This window comes from Alosa alosa, chromosome 24, assembly GCF_017589495.1.
Source record: "Alosa alosa isolate M-15738 ecotype Scorff River chromosome 24, AALO_Geno_1.1, whole genome shotgun sequence".
Classification (NCBI taxonomy): Eukaryota; Metazoa; Chordata; class Actinopteri; order Clupeiformes; family Clupeidae; genus Alosa; species Alosa alosa.
The window spans coordinates 23,260,059-23,277,558 of NC_063212.1; the positions used below are offsets into that span (position 1 = coordinate 23,260,059).

Genomic DNA, 17,500 nt, shown 5'->3' on the forward strand with positions numbered 1-17,500 from the left:
CTCATTTAGTTTTTTTTCTCTCAATGTTTCTTTTTTATTTATTTATTTTTTCATTTTTTGCTGTCTGTAGCTGAAGCGTTTCCCAGAATCCTCCCCGGTGCTGGGTTATGTAATGGTGAGGAGAGGCACAAGGCATGGATTGGCACTCGCCGCTACAGCCGCACTGATGGGCAGGGACTCGTGTGAAGTGCCGCCAGTCTGTTTCTTTACGCGTCTGTGCACTTCTCAAACTGACTGATTAGTTAGAATATCTATCTGTGTGTCTCTCTGTCTGCCTGCCTGCCTGCCTGTCTGTCTGTCTGTCTGTCTGTCTGTCTGTCTCTCTGATTTGTCACAATGTCTGCTTATGTCAGGGAGTAGAAAGTCCCAGCCTAACCTCTCTCTCTCTCTCTCTCTTTCTCTCTCTCTCTCTCACACACACACACTCCCTGAGGCAGCTTGTGCTCGCCTTTGAGGATGACATGAACGTATTTCAGAGAGAGATTTGTCACTCTCTAGGTTCTCTTTCATTTTGAGCAATCCTCAGCAGCCAGTGAGATGCACGGCTCCCCTGTGCGGCACATGTGCATACGTGTCTACAAGACTTTGCAGACTTGCACACCTCATCAACAGAGCTTGTGCAATGAGAACAATTGATTGACACAGGAGAGAAATGCATGATGGGATATGGTTGATCTTTCAACCTTGGGAGATGGCAGACATCCCCCCACACACACACACATCCCTCCCTCCCTTCAAGAGCCTGGCTGAGTCTCTAGGCCTGGAGTGGTTGCTATGGGAATCATGGCAGCTGCGGGAATGGGAACATTAATAGCATGAATATATTCACTACATAATCGGAGAGTCCGCCGGGTCCCATAATCGCCAATTGTGCAGGTCACATCTCCGCCTTTCACTTCCGTACAATTAGCGAGCAAAAATGGATTCAGATGGATGCTCTCTATGATTTCCTTGTGTCGCAAGAATCAGTCTTTCTGTTCAAAGGCATCACTTACCCGTTGGTTGAATTGGGATTGATATGCAAAATAGATTTTTTTGATCAAAAGCTTTTTATGCTATAGCTGTTCTTCTTCATATGGAATGGGGAGAACATAACAAGCTCATTAAATGTATAATTAGGAGTATGATGACCACAAATGAACAATACATAATAATACATATACCCCGGTCAAAAGTTTGAGGTCACTTAGACATTTCCATTCCACTCCATTATAGACAGAATACCAGCTGAGATCAGTTGCATTGTTTTAGTAATCAGGGCAGCAGTTTTCAGATTACATTATCTACTTACATAATTGCAAAATGGTTCTCCAATGTTTTCTCAGTTAGCCTTTTAAAATTATATCAGATTAGTAAACAGAATGTGCCTTTGGAACATTGGATGAATGGTTGCTGATGATGGGCAATGTAGATATAGTTAATCTGAAAACTGCTGCCCTGATTACTAAAACAATGCAACTGATCTCAGCTGGTATTCTGTCTATAATAGAGGAATGGAAATGTCTAAATCCCCAAAACTTTTGACCGGTTGTGTATATGGCAGCTCTCTGAAAGTATGGAATTATTCATTTAAAAACAAACAAAACTTCCCTCTAAAAACAAACAAAACTTCCCTCTAATGACAAACAAAACTTCCCTCCCATGTTTCACAATAATTCAACCGCCTGTCACATGACAACTACAAAGCAAAGCTGCCCATCTTTAGCTCATCTCCCGTAAAGGATTACATATCCTTATGTTTCTCTAATGGTCTACAATAAGTGACTGTGTGGGAGAAAGAGAGAGAGAGAGACAGCGAGAGAGAGACAGAGAGAGAGAGAGAGAGAGGGTACATGGTAATGCTATGACCTTAGTGGTCTCTGATCTTCAGCTTGTCTAAGCAGTGCAGTCCCTGCCGTACAGTCAGTCCCTGTAAAGGCCTCCACACATAAACACTGACTTGTGTGCGCCGCACTTTGCTCCCGACGTTTGATTCCAATAGATTCCATTGTTTCCAAACACAACCCCACACACCACTGCCCAACCGTTTTGCCACCGCCTTGTAGATTACGATTTAGTTCTATTTTTGTCAGTGCCGCTCAATAATATTGATTGTTTATTGGTGGTGGTTAGTGAGGCTCCCTCTTAAATGTGAAGCGCTTTGAGTGTCGTGAAAAGCAATATAGAAATGTAATATGTTGTTGTTGTTGTTGATTGTTTATTGCATGTAGTTAAATATTTCAGGGCTTCAGCGCACTCGTGTCGGAGGCCATGTGCCGAGGCCTTAAGGATGCCCTGATGAGGTCACTTCCTTCGGACAGACCCTGTCCCGCCCGCTGGACCACTGAGACGGAATCATGCCCAGTGAATGAGAGCCAATAGAAAGGCTGAGATGAGTGTGTGTGTGTGTGTGTGTGTGTGTGTGTGTGTGTGTGTGTGTGTTTGTGTGTATGTGTGGACAGTATGCGTGTGCATGTGTGTGTGTGTGTGTGTGTGTGTGTGTGGGTGTGTAGTTGTGTGTTGTGTACATATACATGTATGTGGATTGTATGATTTGATGTTTTAATTCTATGTTTATATTCTATGTATTCAATGCCAAATAAAGCAGATCTGTGTATGGAATGAAATGTAGTTCTATAGGCCTGTGTGTGTAGATAGGGAGAGACAGTAAGGCCTGGAGAGGAGCCAGCACTTTGCCCCTTAAGATGCCAGCAGTCGTCCCTTGGCAAGCGGGCAGCCAGGCCTGGTAGACGTCTAGACAAGGAAGTGGTCTGGCATCAGGCTTTTTTTGGCCTCGTTTGATCTCCTGGTTAATCACATGCCCGCTCTGGGCCCTTTAATGATAGCATGGCTCTCCACGACGCTTTGGCTGAACTCTTGGGCTGGCAACATATGCTTTTCTATCTTCCTCTCTCTATCCATTCTCTCTCTCTCCCTCTTTCTCTCTCTGTATGGTGTGAGTAAATGAGTAATTATGGAAAACAGAATGTTATATTCAGATGAAGTGTGTGTTTGAGTGTACTATATGTCTGTGTGTGTGTGTGTGTGTGTTTTAGAGTGTGTGTGAGTGTGTGTGTGAGAGAGAGAGAGAGAGCAAGGGGAGGAGGGGGTGGAGGAAAAAGGAGAGAATGAAAGGGAGAGAGAAAGAGAGAAGGAGAGAGAGAGAGCCGGTGATGTTTCCAGAGTGTTTGTTTGTGGAGCGGTATCTGTTCTCCCCTGGTCTGGTCTGGTCTGATTGCTGAGCCTCCTCCATGCTGCGTCCCTGCAGCAAGCCTCTGTCCTGAGGCTGAACACGTGTCCCCATGTTGCTTGTCATCTCGTGTGCCTGCTGGGGACGTTTAATTACCAACATAGATGTCAGTGTCCACTCTAGCTCCACGACTGTGTCCACTACCTGGTCCTCTTCTACTCTGTTGCATTGGATTTGATTGTGTTGGTGGTGTGTTTTTCCCTCTGTGTTGTTTACTTGTTGTTTTTTTCCCCCAGTCCATTCTTTTCACGTTGTCATGACGACGCACACTCTATTGTCTAAGCTGTCTTTTCACCTGTCTGCTTGGTGTGTTTCACATGTGTCTTCTTGTCTCTCTCTCTTTTTCTCTCTTCTTTTCCTCCTTCTGTTTTTGCTGTCCTTTCTCTTTAATTTGATCACCAAAGCAAAGCCCTGTGAGTGCAGAGGATGAGAGCAAGCTATCGGTAGGTCCTGTCTGTCTGTCTGTCTGTATGTCTGTTTGTCTGTCTATGTTAGTGTCTGTGTGTTCTTCTAGTGTCCTGTGTATGTTTGTTTGTTTAAATGTCTGGTGTTGGGCTGTAATTATTCATCAGTAGGTACTAGAGCACTAACAACTCTTCCTCATCCTCCTTCACTCTACACTTGAGCTACTCCACTCTAAACCACTTACACCAATCTGCACCCCTGTTGAACCCCCCTACCCCCACCCTAACCCGAATATACCCTTGTGACATGAATGCTATCATCTGGTGTGCTTTTATTAATATTATACGTTAAACGACCAGAAGAGGACTGTAATCCTTTGGTGTCTGATGGTTTAAAAGTAACAGATTTGACATGCTTCTGACAGATAGTAATACGTTTGTCTCAGAGGCTCACGGCACAGCACATCTGGCTAATTTGGCTTCCAGCCAATGGGAGACAGCCGTGAGGAGACTTGGGGTTTGGGTATTTTTCTATCATTCGTCCCTTCTTTCAATTTGACTTATTTGGGGGTTGTTGTTTGGCTCAGACAGTCTGGATTTCTGCTCTGTCTTCACACACAGATGCAAGCACACAGACAGACAGGCACACACACACACACACACACAGACATGTGCATGCATCCGTGCTTCAGAAGCTGACACAACCAGATTGCATAGACACGTCGCCACGATGCCCTGTCTCTGTTCACCGAACCTACTGACACACACATATCCCAGCATGCACCACTCCTCTCAGCATCCTGCTCCCCTCCATGCTCCCCAGGCATGACCTTGTAAGGACTGGGAAAAAAGGAGGGAGGGAGGGAAGATGGAAGAGAGAGAGAAGGAAAGAGAGAGAAAGACAAATAAGAGAGGGAAGGAAATATATAGTAGAAGAGAGAGATGGAAAGAGGGGGAGAGAAAGAATGAGAGGGAAAGAGAGAGTAAGACAGAAAAGAAAGGGAGGGACATGGAGTAGAAGAGAGAGAGATGGAAAGAAGGAGGGAAAGATAGATAATATGATGGAAAAAGAGAGAGTGTGTGAGAAAGGATGATAGAGATGGAGAGAATAAGAGACCAGGATAAAAAGGAGGAGGACTGTTGGACAAAGGTAGATGAATGCAGAGTGATGAAGTGAGTGATAGAGAGAGAAGGGGGATGTTTGTGAGAATGAGAGAAGATGAGAAGGAGGGAGAAGATGTTGGAGATGTTGACAGACAGGACAGAAATGCTGTCTGAAAAGCACTGTGAAGGGGTGGAGGGTAAGCAAGAGAAAGGAAATGAGAGAGAGAGGGAGGGAGAGAGAGAGAGAGGGAGGAGTGAGTGAGTGAGTTTAAGAAAGTTAAAGAATGAAGCTAGCCTGGGCAGGCCTCTAATAGCAGACAAGTGACAATGGGGTAGAGAGAGAGAGAAGAAAAGAACGGCAGAAAACAGAGATGGAGGGAGTGGCATTTAGAGACAGTAAACGAGAGAAGAGAAGAGAAGAGAAGAGAAGAGAAGAGAAGGAGTGACCTTGGGGTGACATTGTGTTGCACTGGGCTGAGAGTGGATGGCTGAAGGTGACAAAGAGAATGAGTGAACGAAATAAAAAAGATAGAAAAACAGACAGAAAAAGGAAGAAAAGAAGGAGTGAAAGACAGAGTAATAGATACTGTAGATAGAAAGAAAAGCCTGCTAGGCTTGGTGGATACAAGCTGGTGCTGTGGCAGGTGATCACTAACCTGACTCTCGCCAGATGAATTTCGTTCCGCCTAGCTCCACTCATCCATCTGGGACCAATCCATTGGAGTGTTGCTTCAGAAGGCTGGGCCTAATCAAAAAATGCTTGCATATGATTGAATAAACCACTTGTCCATCATCTATTGACGTGCTACTTCAACCACTCACGCCGAAGCCAACCCATGACGCTGATAACAGTCTTCTTCTCCTCTATGTCACATCTATGAAACTCCCGCCCCTGCGTCCTGATTGGCTGAACCATAAAGTCGGTTGCAGAAATCACTCTCAATGGAAGAGGTCCCAGATGGATGTGAGTGAAGCTAGGAGGAGCTAAGCGGAACGAAATTCATCTGGCGAGTCAGGTTAGGTGATCACTGGGCTTAGAGGGAAGTGCAAGATCACAGGTTAGAGGTCAAAAGCCAGAGGTCACAGAGGAGAGTAGCAGGAGTTCAGTGGAGTCTCAGCCGGATGTGAGCCAGATCAAGGCCGGATCTGGGCCTCTGTGATGATGACCCTCACCCTCTCCCAAGCAGCAGAATCCATTAATATTTTTGCACTTACGTGTTTAGCTTATTTATCTATCTGTGTACTTATGCATTTGTTTATTTATCTATATCTGTGTACTTGCACATGTGTTTATTTATCTATCTATCTACATACATGTGTTTATTTATCTTTCTATATGCATGTGTTTACTCATCTATCTATGTACATATGCATGTGTTTATTTATCTTTCTATGTACATATGCATGTGTTTATTTATCTACATGTAGGTACATATGCATGTGTTTATTTATCTTTCTATGTACATATGCATGTGTTTATTTATCTATGTATGTACATATGCATGTGTTTATTTATCTTTCTATGTACATATGCATGTGTTTATTTATCTATGTATGTACATATGCATGTTCCTTACTGTTTCTCTGTACAAGCCAATAAGGTAAAATTGTGTACCTGACAAGTTTCGGCTACCTTGCCTCTGTAGCCTTCATCAGAGGTGTCACGTGATGTTGGTGTGACGTCGTCTGAGCTGTGTTATATGGAGTTTTCCATCCCACCTGATGTGGTGGGATGGCCGTGTCCCCTGGGGTCCCAGGTAGCCGAAACTTGTCAGGTACACAATTTTACCTTATTGGCTTGTACAGAGAAACAGTAAGAATTAGTAAAACAGTAAGCCTAATGAACCTCTTCAATATACTACATATGCATGTGTTTATTTATCTTTCTATATGCATGTGTTTACTCATCTATCTATGTACATATGCATGTGTTTGTTTATCTTTCTATGTACATATGCATGTGTTTAGTGTACTTATGCATGTGTTGTTTTATGTATGTACTAATGCATGTGTTTATTTTACACTCAGTTTGATCATTCCTAATCATAGCATCTGTGGAAAGAGCTATTTGCTTGGGAAGATCAATGAAATTAACTGAAACTAACTCACTCACACAAGCAGGAACACACACACACGCACATGTGTGTGCGTGCAAACACACACGCACACACGCATAAACAAGTGTATACATGTCGCTTGTGTCCCAGTGGTGAGTCATCAACACGTTAAACCTTTATTGCTTTTTCAAAAATGCCAGCTGTCTCACACACCATTGGCATTGCTTTGACATTGCAATGCTGTAGTTTTTTTGTGTGTAGTTTTTATCTGTTTTCAGCTCAAAATGGCCGACCACCTCATCTGACTTGATCATTTGCATGCCTGCCTTAAAGCAACAGTAAGCACAGCAGGCAGTCACTATATGGCTGAATTTTTGCTGTGTCACTTTGGCTGTGGGTTGTGTGCATTCAGTACTCACTTTGCAGGTTGTCCCAATGTTAAGGGGAAAACATGGGTATCTATTTCAACACTATGAAACTGATCCATGTGCTGAAGATTCCATGCCCTTCTCCAAAGGTGTCTCCCGGGATCCCCAGACTAGTTCCCATATTCCTCTGGATTCACCCTTCCTGTTTCCTCCAATCAATATTTGTGACTGACATACCTCTCCTCCAACAGGCAAGACCTCGGCTCCAGAGAGGAGGAAGTTCCGCCTCCCTGCACAACAGTCTCATGAGGAACAGCATCTTCCAGCTTATGATACACACTCTGGACCCTCTCAGTGAAGGTAAGGTGGCACACACACACACACACACACTGCTGCTGCTAATCCTGTCTTATCCATAGGAAAGCTGGGGTATCCCACCACATGTGGGGGAGAACCAGATCCTCCTCTGTCTCTGTGGAGGCTGCCCTAGTGTCGCCGTGGCGACCCAGAATAGCCTTTAACTCTGGAATAGATCTGGAGCCCGTCAGACGTGTGGTTAGATGTGTTCCACCATTAAATGTTTTCGTCATAAAGCTGCAAGGCGTCGAATGGATATAACATTCTTCCATGTATAAAATGTCACTCAAAAAAAAAAAAAAAAAAAAAAAAAAAAAAAAATCGAACAATGAAAGACCTATTAAAGAATAAGTTAACATACACAGTTAGATAGTTAACATAAACAGTTAGATAGATAGATACAGTAGTATAAAACTGTTCTACACAACTCTAGTTTATTCTTTTGTTTGTTTCCATTGATGATAATAATTGGGCGAATGCTCCTTATTTGGTTAATCTATGGAATGATTATATCAAACAAGACATGTCATCAGTGGCAAACTGGGAACATTTGGAATAGCATTATCCATGCTACTGTTTTTAATGCTATATTTATTATTTTCATACCTAAAAGAAATGGAATAACACACGACTCAAAACCTTAACCTGAGTTAGACTGGGTGCTGATTCCTTCAGGTAATGAATATAAAGGTTTTTAAATCAAGGACAGCACTCAACAGTACTTTTTAAAACTTGTATAATCGCCCCATGGATGTTTCCGGCCAGACGCCCTTTTTTCAGCATGCGCTGGCGATTTCCATTATTTGAATGCCTCCCAGCTTCCTTAACACCCACACTGTGGTCATGGGTATTTGCTTCTGTCACTTAAACTGTCAGAGGGATACTGGACAGTACAGCGTCTGGGTCACTGAAAATAGCGCTCACTGAGATGGTGATAATATAGTAACGTAATGTGTGCTAATATGGTATAATATGGCCATACAGTAATATGAAGTGACCACCAAATGCTGTGTCCATTATCCCTGGTTGTACCATGGTTGCTACACTGAAGTTAGATATAAGGTTGGCTTTAGGGGCTGTCTTTATAGATGATTGCTATCATATCCCTTTGGAACTCTTCACACAGGCCTGTTTATTGTGTAAAGGCTTTAGTGTCCTTTCGATGGTATTCTGCTGTTACTTCTCATAAGGGGTAATGCTTTATACTGCTGTAGCGATCTGACATGACAGAAAGTGAAGATTTGTCATTAATGTGTAAATATGAAATCAACTCAATCTAGTCACGCTAGGCCGAATATCATTCACCGAATCCCCACTGAGCTGGATTTAGCCTGAAGTGTTTCCAGTGTCTGTCTCGGAGAGACGGAGGTTGCTTTAGTTATCTCCGGCTAGCAGACCCAGTGAGTCACTGTTAGCATCAGACGGCTTCCAGGTTGGTGTCAGCAGGGCACACACGGTGAGAGTGAAAAGCTGTCGAGCTGTCGTTCACCGCCACGCTCCCATTCCGATGCTATTTCTGTTTTCTCTTTTATCTTTCTCTTTTGACAGCTCTGATTTGTATTATTTACCCGCAGTGTCACCTGCTCCTTTGCTCTCAGTGTAGACGTGTACAAAGTCATGCTGGAGAAAGACAAAAAAAATGATGTAGCTGCTCTGGGCTTCATGAGGGGGGGGGGGGACAAGTAATGTTGAAATGTGGGATGTAGGGTGCTGCTTATGAGTCACACGTGCTTATGATTTCTGTATTAGCCTATAGAGAGAGAGAGAGAGAGAGAGAGAGAAAGTCCTTTAAAGAAGTTATGTGGAATTCTGTAGGCCTTGAGTATTTTTGAATGCAGCCACAAGGCACTTTTCCATCGACTTGCATTGTATTTAATGCAGCGCCACAGATGGTACAAAGTGGTATTTCCAGAGAGCCATCCCTGCGCTAGCTGGTATGCATGCTAACTTCAGTGGATATCTGGACAACATGGAGCATAGGTGTTTTACATTAGCCTATGTAAGACCGCTAACTAATGTGCAGACCGCACATTCTTTTGCTATTGCTAGGTCATTTTAAAAAAAAACCTCCACATTGCACCTTTAAAGGAGCAATCTGCCATTCAAATCCTGCACACATTTGGACAAATTTAGCTCATTTCTACACAGTTTTGCACGAGCACCAGGAAACTGAATCCGAATAACGGACATTGTTAAGATGATGATATCGCAGAGGTGTAATGTAGAGAGGAAGGAAGGAAGGGAAAGAGAGAGAGAGAAAGAGAGAGATGAAATGAAGAAGGGTGAGAGAGAGAGTCTAGATATAACTCATAATCCTCAGGGACATTCGAGACATTCAGCCCTCTGCTAAATGACAATGACAGGGAACCTCGTGAAAGGCAAAAGAGAGTCGACGGAAGAACCGCAGAGTAGGAGACGTGCTGGTAATCAGCCGCTCAGATTATTTCTGAGGGGGAGAAGCACACAAAGTTTAATAATCTTCTTTGCTGTTGAACAAATCTCTCAACTCTGACAGCCCACGATCCCCAGTGCTAAAAAGATTTGCTTTGTCGAAAAGATTAGCATTATTAAAAATGGAAGCCAGGGTTTTTTGCCCTGTGGTTATGTGAGTCAGAATGAAGATGCTAGGCTAAGCTCTGGTAGTATCTCTGATAATGCTCAAAGACAACATGACACTTAAAGGAAATCTTACATTTAACTAAAAGTCCGCGTTTTGGTTCAATGCCTAGTCAGCCACAGCAAGTATTTGATGCATGCATTATTAATGACAGATTGTTTGCTGATTAATCATCATATTAATTTAACTCTGAGTCCTTCATACGCCTGTGGGGAAGACTCAAAGACAAAGAGACATTTGCAGTGCACTTGTCATTGGCACCTACACAGACTCAGAGCATATGTGTGTGTGTGTGTGTTTATGTGTGTGTATGATTGGCTCTGGTGTGAGTCAGACACGCTCTCTGGTACATGCTTGGAGCTTCACCACAGATGACTCATCATACAGCTCAGCTCACATTTAAACGCTCTTATCCGACTCGCCTCTTTTATATACGGAGGATTATTTTAGCCCTGTCGATGAACACGTCTATTATTAGCCTCTTCTTAATTTGCAGATAAATAGGCTTGTAAACAATAACCAGCTCATTGTGATAACATATAGATGCATTTATAATTACAATGACGGCACAAGGTAAAGTGGCAGACAAGGTAGCCTACCTACGCAACTTGAGCCCATTTAAAAAACACATGTAGACTGGCTACTGGTCAGCAGTAATATATGAATAATGAATGGCGCAGCATAAGACTTCTACTGGTAGAATGTGCGATGAAGCATCCATAGCTAGATAAGGTTGTTCTTTTACTCTGAATCATGATTCAACAGCATGACAGATTGATGGATTGATGTGTGCGTGTGCATGTGTGTGTGTGTGTGATTGTCTCCTTGTATTTGGTATTCAAGATGTGAACAAAATGTGTTGGTCCTGGGAGCTAAAACTGAGCGGGGAATGCCAATCGTGTACTCCGCTAGGCTAATCTCTCCCCTTAGCCATTCCGTCTGAGAGGAGTGGCGTAGCGCTAGGCTATATTGGGAAGGTCCGTGTCATGCATATTTCAGAGGCTTTTAGAAGTGAAGCAGGCTGGGGCTGAATCCTCAGAGGAGATGGTTCGGTGGTGCTGCTCTCACTTGGAGGAGCCAGGGTGGTGTGCCGGGGCACTGGAAACGCACTAGGAACCAAACAGATGCCCTCGCGAACACTCCAGTGAAATCTGCTTACGTTTTGTGTGCTAAAAATGCTTAGTTACTATCACCTGAAACAAATGTTTGTGCTGTGCATAATTTGTAGGCCACCTGGCCTTGAGCGGTGTGTGTGTGTGTGTGACTGTGTGTTTTGTATTTCTTCTCTCTTGTCTGATGATGTGGAAAATACTTTAAAGTTCTTAGTGTGTGTGTGTGTGCGTGTCATACCATATTTCAAACACTTATAAAACATTTTTCTTGTCTTTGTTTTTTCTCTTTTTCTTTCTTTCTGTCTATCTTTCTTTCTTTTCTCGGTCTTCCTTCCTTTCTTCCTCCTCCTTTTTGGTTGTCTTTCTTTTCCACCTTTTCTTTCTTCCTCTTTCTATACCTTTATCTTCACTCGTTTCAGAATTTGCTGACTCTGGTGAGTTGTCTCTCTCTCTCTATTTGACGTTGGCCAACAGCTGTGTCCGTTGTCATGGCAGCAGCTTTGACGCAGCTTTGTTTGTTTAGTTTTCCTTTCGTTTCTTGTTTCGTTGTTGTTCTCTTTTGTCGTCTTCTCATCAAAGACACCCCTCCCCCCTTCTTTGGTTGCCCCTAACTTTGCCCCCTTGTGATTTCGACGTATTGACTTTTCCTGAAAAAAAAAAAAAAAAAAGTTTCCCCTCCTTCCTTGTCCTTGTACTCTGCCCTTGTTTCCTGACTCTGGCTGTTTTGAGTTGAATGTGTGTACGTTGGGAGACCCCCCCTCGTGTTGTTTCCTCTTTCCGTATGGTTTGCATTGTGCCTCTTCCCTCTGCTCTCCTGTGTCTTGTTCCCTTTGTCCGTGCTGTGTATGGTGTCCATCTAATCCCGTAAGGTACAGTGATAATACTAACCAGCCTGTTTGCCCAGGCAGTCTGCTGCCCGTCAGTGGCCTGTGCTGACTGAATGTAGGGCAGTCTGTTCTTTCTCAGTCTCAGTGGGCCTCCTGCAAGAACCACTCATCAGAACATATACTGTCTGAAAAGACTCCATATTATTATGGGGTGGTATAAGAGGATATTTTACATTACATTATTATATATTGGATATTTTGCACATTTGCTGGTGACTTTTACCATTACAACTCTTAGACTAGTCTTAGGACAAAGCGCTACAGTACATACATAATATATTACTGTACAGCCAATTTGACGAATATGACATAATACGTTCTTGCATGAGGCTTACTGATATTTGCGAAATTGTCTTGTTGTCTCGTGGATAATTCCCAAGGAGGATTACAGAACCTAACACATGAACCACTAGTGTCATGGTCGAGATGATGCTGTCTGTTCTTCCGTCCTGTCTTTGCTTGGTGTTGCTTGTTGTTCCTTAGTGTTACTTTGATGTTGGTATTTCTGATACTCTGTGTGGTTATCAGGCTAGTTTGTCACTGTTATCACTTACACAGTGGTGAAACCAGAGCTAAGGGGTCATATGTACAGATTGTAAAAGATTTCATGATTTTTATTTAGTCGTTCAGAAACACCATTTTGTCTTTGGATTTGACAAACTTTTCTCATCTGTCATAGTCTTTTTTTTTTTTTTTTTTTTTTTTTACCACAGTACATAACAGACCTGCCCCTAGTATAGATCAGGTGTCCAAACTCACTCACTGATGAATATGAATCATGAGTTATTATCATTTCCTCTACCCTTGTTCCCAGAACTCGTTATGAAGTTTATATGAGATTCTGGGAAGTTTACAAAAGCTTTTCCCCGCCATTGGATCGGAACAGTTTGACTCCAAAATCGATTCAGGGGTGTAAGTTCAGCCCAAGTTCGATCGGGGCCTCCCCTCTCCAAAATAACAAAGCACAACCCCTCTTCCCTCAGGTGCTAGACTATTTATCTTCTCCGCCAAAGTTAGAGTGCCCCTTTTTTTTACTTTGCTCTTAGCGTTATGGGCTTTAAAGCAGCACTACTTTAGAGCATCAAATATTGAACCGAAGAGGAGGAGGAGGAGGAGGAGGAGGAGGAGGCTGCGGCGGCAAGCTGTGCCTGTCCTTTCCTGCCCAGGGCTGAGAGCTAATGTCTGTCCGTCCCTCGACGCGGCCTAAAAACAAACCGGCCTGAAGGCAAGTCTCCAAGTCTCGCAGCAGGTTCAGGCTCAGGCTCCACCGCCGCCTCTCTCTCTGTGTCGTGCAGCCGGTCGGGAAGCGAGCCACTGCGTCTGAGGAGGATGAGAAGTGACATTTCCCAGAAGTCCTTTCTCAGCGGACGCACTGACAGCTGACCTCGCGCTGTTGGAGTTGTTGTTAGCATGGGGAGTTGTTTTTTTCTCTCATTTCAGAACACGCTTTTGTGTCTGTTCAAGTTTTTTACGCATACTTTTTTATTTATTTTGAGGACTGAGTCGAGTGTTAGTCTTCTGACACCCTCCCCTGTGACTGCTCGGAGGGATTCCTCGAAGTGGCGTGCCATCGTGCGTGGGTAGAGAAGCCCATGGTGATGTCTGAGGGCTGGCGGCCAGCATTAATTCGTCCCTTGACATGCGTGTGGCGTGCCGGATAGTGGATGATGGGAGAGTGATCATGAGCCTGCGTCACACTGTCCGTATTGACGGACTAATAGCAAAGTCTGCACGGTTGTTCCCTGGAGCCTGGTGAAGGTCGTCTGGCTAGGCGACCCAAATGGACCTACACCTTGACTTTCTGCACCAGAGGATAAGCCTGCCCGACCGCCACACCTACTGTACTGTTAAACGTCTAGGGTGGATGCTCACACAAGTGGCCAAAATTGCTGCAAAAAAAAGCCACACTCTGTCGATGTTTTTACATTCGATTGTGTAACTTCCATCGATGGCGCTGTGGCTCGTCTGCAGGCGGGTCACTAAATTACACATGCACCATGAGAACAACCCCCCCCACCCCCACACCACCACGCCCCGCCACGTTCCCTCGTGATGTATTCCTAAACACCCGCGGGCTGTTGGACTATTTATGGGACTCAGTTGTACCCCCCCCTCGTCACTCGACACACCTCCTCCACTGCCAGCCTCCCCCCTCCCCCCACACGCATTCAATCTGGTCACGCAGCCCCCACCCACCCCCTGTGGCCTCTACAACTGCCCGCCAAAAAAAAATCATTTGATAAATTATCGGGGTCTGGCCTGCCTTACGCAAAGGCAGCCCTTTTCCTGGTGGGACGGATCAATGTTAAAAGCTTTGAGCTCTCTCTCTGTCTCTCTCTCTCACTCTCACACACACACTCACACACACACACACACACACACACACAAACACACACACACATACACACACACAGGGCTGAGTGGATGTAGGCCTCTGGCCAATGCGAGTAAACAAGCCGAGAAGGTCAGCCACCAAGGTCACCACACGTTGTGTCAAATGTCAAACAAATGTTTGGTTTCGTTTTTGCGTGGTGGTTTCTCCCTGTCGCATGTTGATTGTGTGTTATGTGTCACACACTGCGCTCTAATACAGGGAAAGTCATTATTAGGTCATTGCTTTGTTTTGGTTTTGTTTGTTTTGGTTTTTCTATCATAGCTAATTTGTTAATTACGCTAACAGGGTATGTGACCACCCAGGGATCCCTTTCCCCTTTAACCCTTCAGCTGGGGAGCTTTGAACATTCTAGCAAAAGATTCTGTTCCGCAACCATGTAAGGTTCTAAATTTCCATGTTGATTTCACTTTTTCCAGTTGTCCAACATTCCAGTCACACCGGTGTGATGGTACTGGCTGAAGGGTTAAAACGCCCTCATCATTGTTTACTATGTTTTGAGTTTCATGAAGAATTTGTGTTTGTATAGTGTTTTTTCTAGTTCTTGCCTGCATTTCATCCTTTTTTTCCATTTACAAACCTTTGTTTGAACAGTGTAGTATGCTTTATTACTGAACAGTTTCTAATGTTAGGACATCTAAAGGCTACTCTGTTTTGCACTTATGATGGTGTTATCTTGGATGAGACATGTTTGTTGTCCTCTTTTACCCACCCCTGTTAAGGTGTGTGTGTGTGTGTGTGTGTTTGCGCATGTGTGTGTGTGTGTGTGTGTGTGTGTGTGTATTTAGACTAAGGACCCTAATATGTGTTGTTCGTCCGTTCCTTATCCCTCTTCTCCCGCTGTTGGTGTCTGTGTGCCCTTACGGTTGTCTTTCACTGTGATATTTGTAGAACTTGGGACTTATGGCAAGCTAAAATACTATCACTCAATGACTGAGGAAGGTAAGACGTTCTCCATCAGATTTTACCTTTTTCATTTCTCTTCTTCTTCTTTTGTTTGTTTTTTTAACCCATTCTGTCTTGTGTTTGTTGCGTTGTGTTTTTAGTATGTATTTTCATGTATGTGTAGGTGTCTTATTTTACCCATTTTATTTCTGAACTTTGATTCTCTCAGCGAGATTTCACTGACATAAGTGCAAATCGTGGTGGCCATCTCCATTGTACTGTCTCTAATTTTAGTGTTATTGTTATTTTTTGTTGTTGTTTATGTACTTTTTGGACATTGACAGTGAAGATGTTTAGTTTTTTTAGTTTCTATGTGAGGACTGTTGTTTTTCCTGCTTGCTTGCTTTGTGTGTTTTCATATGGTTTTACGACGTGCTGAAGTTTCAGAGTTGTGTTGTTTATTGTAGTGATCGTGCCTCTGTTTATGTGCACTTTATGTTATCTTTAAAAAATGCAATTTGTTTTATTTACTGCTAGCCCTCTCGGCAATAACTCACTGATAAGAAAAACAGTCACCCAGATGAAGTACTTTTGCAGGCTAAGTTTAATCAGTGACTGTAGGAACAGTTTCATCAAACTACCCCCTCCCATTCCTGAATAATGTAAAAGGAGATAAAAATGAAATAACTTTGTAAGGGGATCAGTATTTGCAGCTGAACTGCTGTCGTTCAGGGGTAGCAAGAGTGCAACTTCATTGATTTGAACCTGATTATCCATACAGCATTATGAAAGAGGACAACATTTCTCAGGGATAACTAAAAAAATCTCTCACTCAATCCATGTTTTTTATATTTAGTAGATACCATTCTAGGAACTATTATCTACCATGTTTTGTTGTTCTTTGTTTCTTTCTTTTAAAAATGCACTTACTGGAAGTGGATTATTACATAATAGTATACTATATTCCCCTTTACGTAGTATTTTATATACATGCATATCTTTCAATTACTTTCAATTATTATTATTATTATTATTATTTTTTTCAATGTCCAGTATGTCAGCTCCTCAGAAAGTTTTGTAGAGTACAAACCACATCCTGCATTTACCTTGAGTCTTAGCTGCTCACCTGATCAGAAGGGTTGAACTTGGGAACTTGGAAGTTGAAACTAAACTGCTTCCTTTGGTCTAATGCTGCAATATGAAGCCCTTCCTGTTTTGCAAACGTCACTGGAGGTGTTAACCTGTTTAAAAGTTTAGTAAAAAGTAGAGAAGCCCATCCTTCTTCAGAGATGTTTGACTGACCAGAGGGTGCATTATAACCCCAATCCTCTGTCCTCCGGGCTGGTGTCGCACAAATATTTATTTGCATTGCCAAAGCAGGACATCAAACAATACAATACAGAACATACAATAGATAAGACATTTATACAAACTGGTGTGTGTGTGTTTGTTTGTGTATGTATCTCATGTGCTTGAGTATAGTGTTTTCTTTGTGTGGTGTTCACAATGGTGAGGATAGGTATATATATGTAGTGGTGCTGTCTCATCACTGTCCCTCACCCTGTGACATTCAGTGACATATTTAGCAGCAAGAGCTGCTGTCAGTCCTTGCTGTCCAAGTAAGGTGGGCAGTACTTCCTGTTCTCCCAGGTTTGGGAGCTCTGGGATTAGGTTGGTAAATCTATCGAAGTAGGTATCTCTGATATGTTCATATTTCTAACATTGAAGAAGAAAGTGCACCTCCATATCAACCTCACCTGTCGTACAGTGACCACAGACTCTTTGCTCTCTTGGCAACCATGACTTCTCCCTCTCTCTCTCTCTCTCTCTCTCTCTCTCTCTCTCTCTCTCTCTCTCTCTGTCTCTCTCTCTGTCTCTCTCTCTCTGTCCTGTGGGACATGCAGCACACAGCTTCCATTTCAGGGTTCAGCCAAGTCTCTTCTCTGCAACGGAAACAGAAGGTCAAACCAGCCACTGGTCACACAGGCCTCTCTCTCCCTCTCTTTCTCTCTCTCTCTCCCTCTCTTTCTCCCTCTCCCTCTCTCATCCTCTCTCTCTCCCCTCTCTCTTATCCTTTCTCTCTCCCCC

The 17,500-nt window shown here is 43.3% G+C and overlaps 2 protein-coding genes across 5 annotated transcripts in view; both read left to right on the forward strand.

Annotated features, from left to right (window-relative positions):
* The window catches only part of LOC125289319 (macrophage mannose receptor 1-like), a 578,909-nt gene that overhangs the window by 256,592 nt on the left and 304,817 nt on the right, over nucleotides 1–17,500 (forward strand). The window lies entirely within an intron of this gene.
* LOC125289845 (sodium/potassium/calcium exchanger 2-like) overlaps nucleotides 1–17,500 on the forward strand; it is a 75,119-nt gene that overhangs the window by 37,671 nt on the left and 19,948 nt on the right. The window contains exons 3-6 of one of the 4 annotated variants that reach the window (XM_048236925.1): nucleotides 3,634–3,672; nucleotides 7,414–7,522; nucleotides 11,668–11,682; nucleotides 15,419–15,469. In XM_048236925.1, coding sequence (XP_048092882.1) covers nucleotides 3,634–3,672; nucleotides 7,414–7,522; nucleotides 11,668–11,682; nucleotides 15,419–15,469 — 214 coding nt within the window. The remainder of the gene's footprint in view (nucleotides 1–3,633; nucleotides 3,673–7,413; nucleotides 7,523–11,667; nucleotides 11,683–15,418; nucleotides 15,470–17,500) is intronic. The other 3 variants (XM_048236926.1, XM_048236927.1, XM_048236928.1) reach the window with 3 other exon arrangements.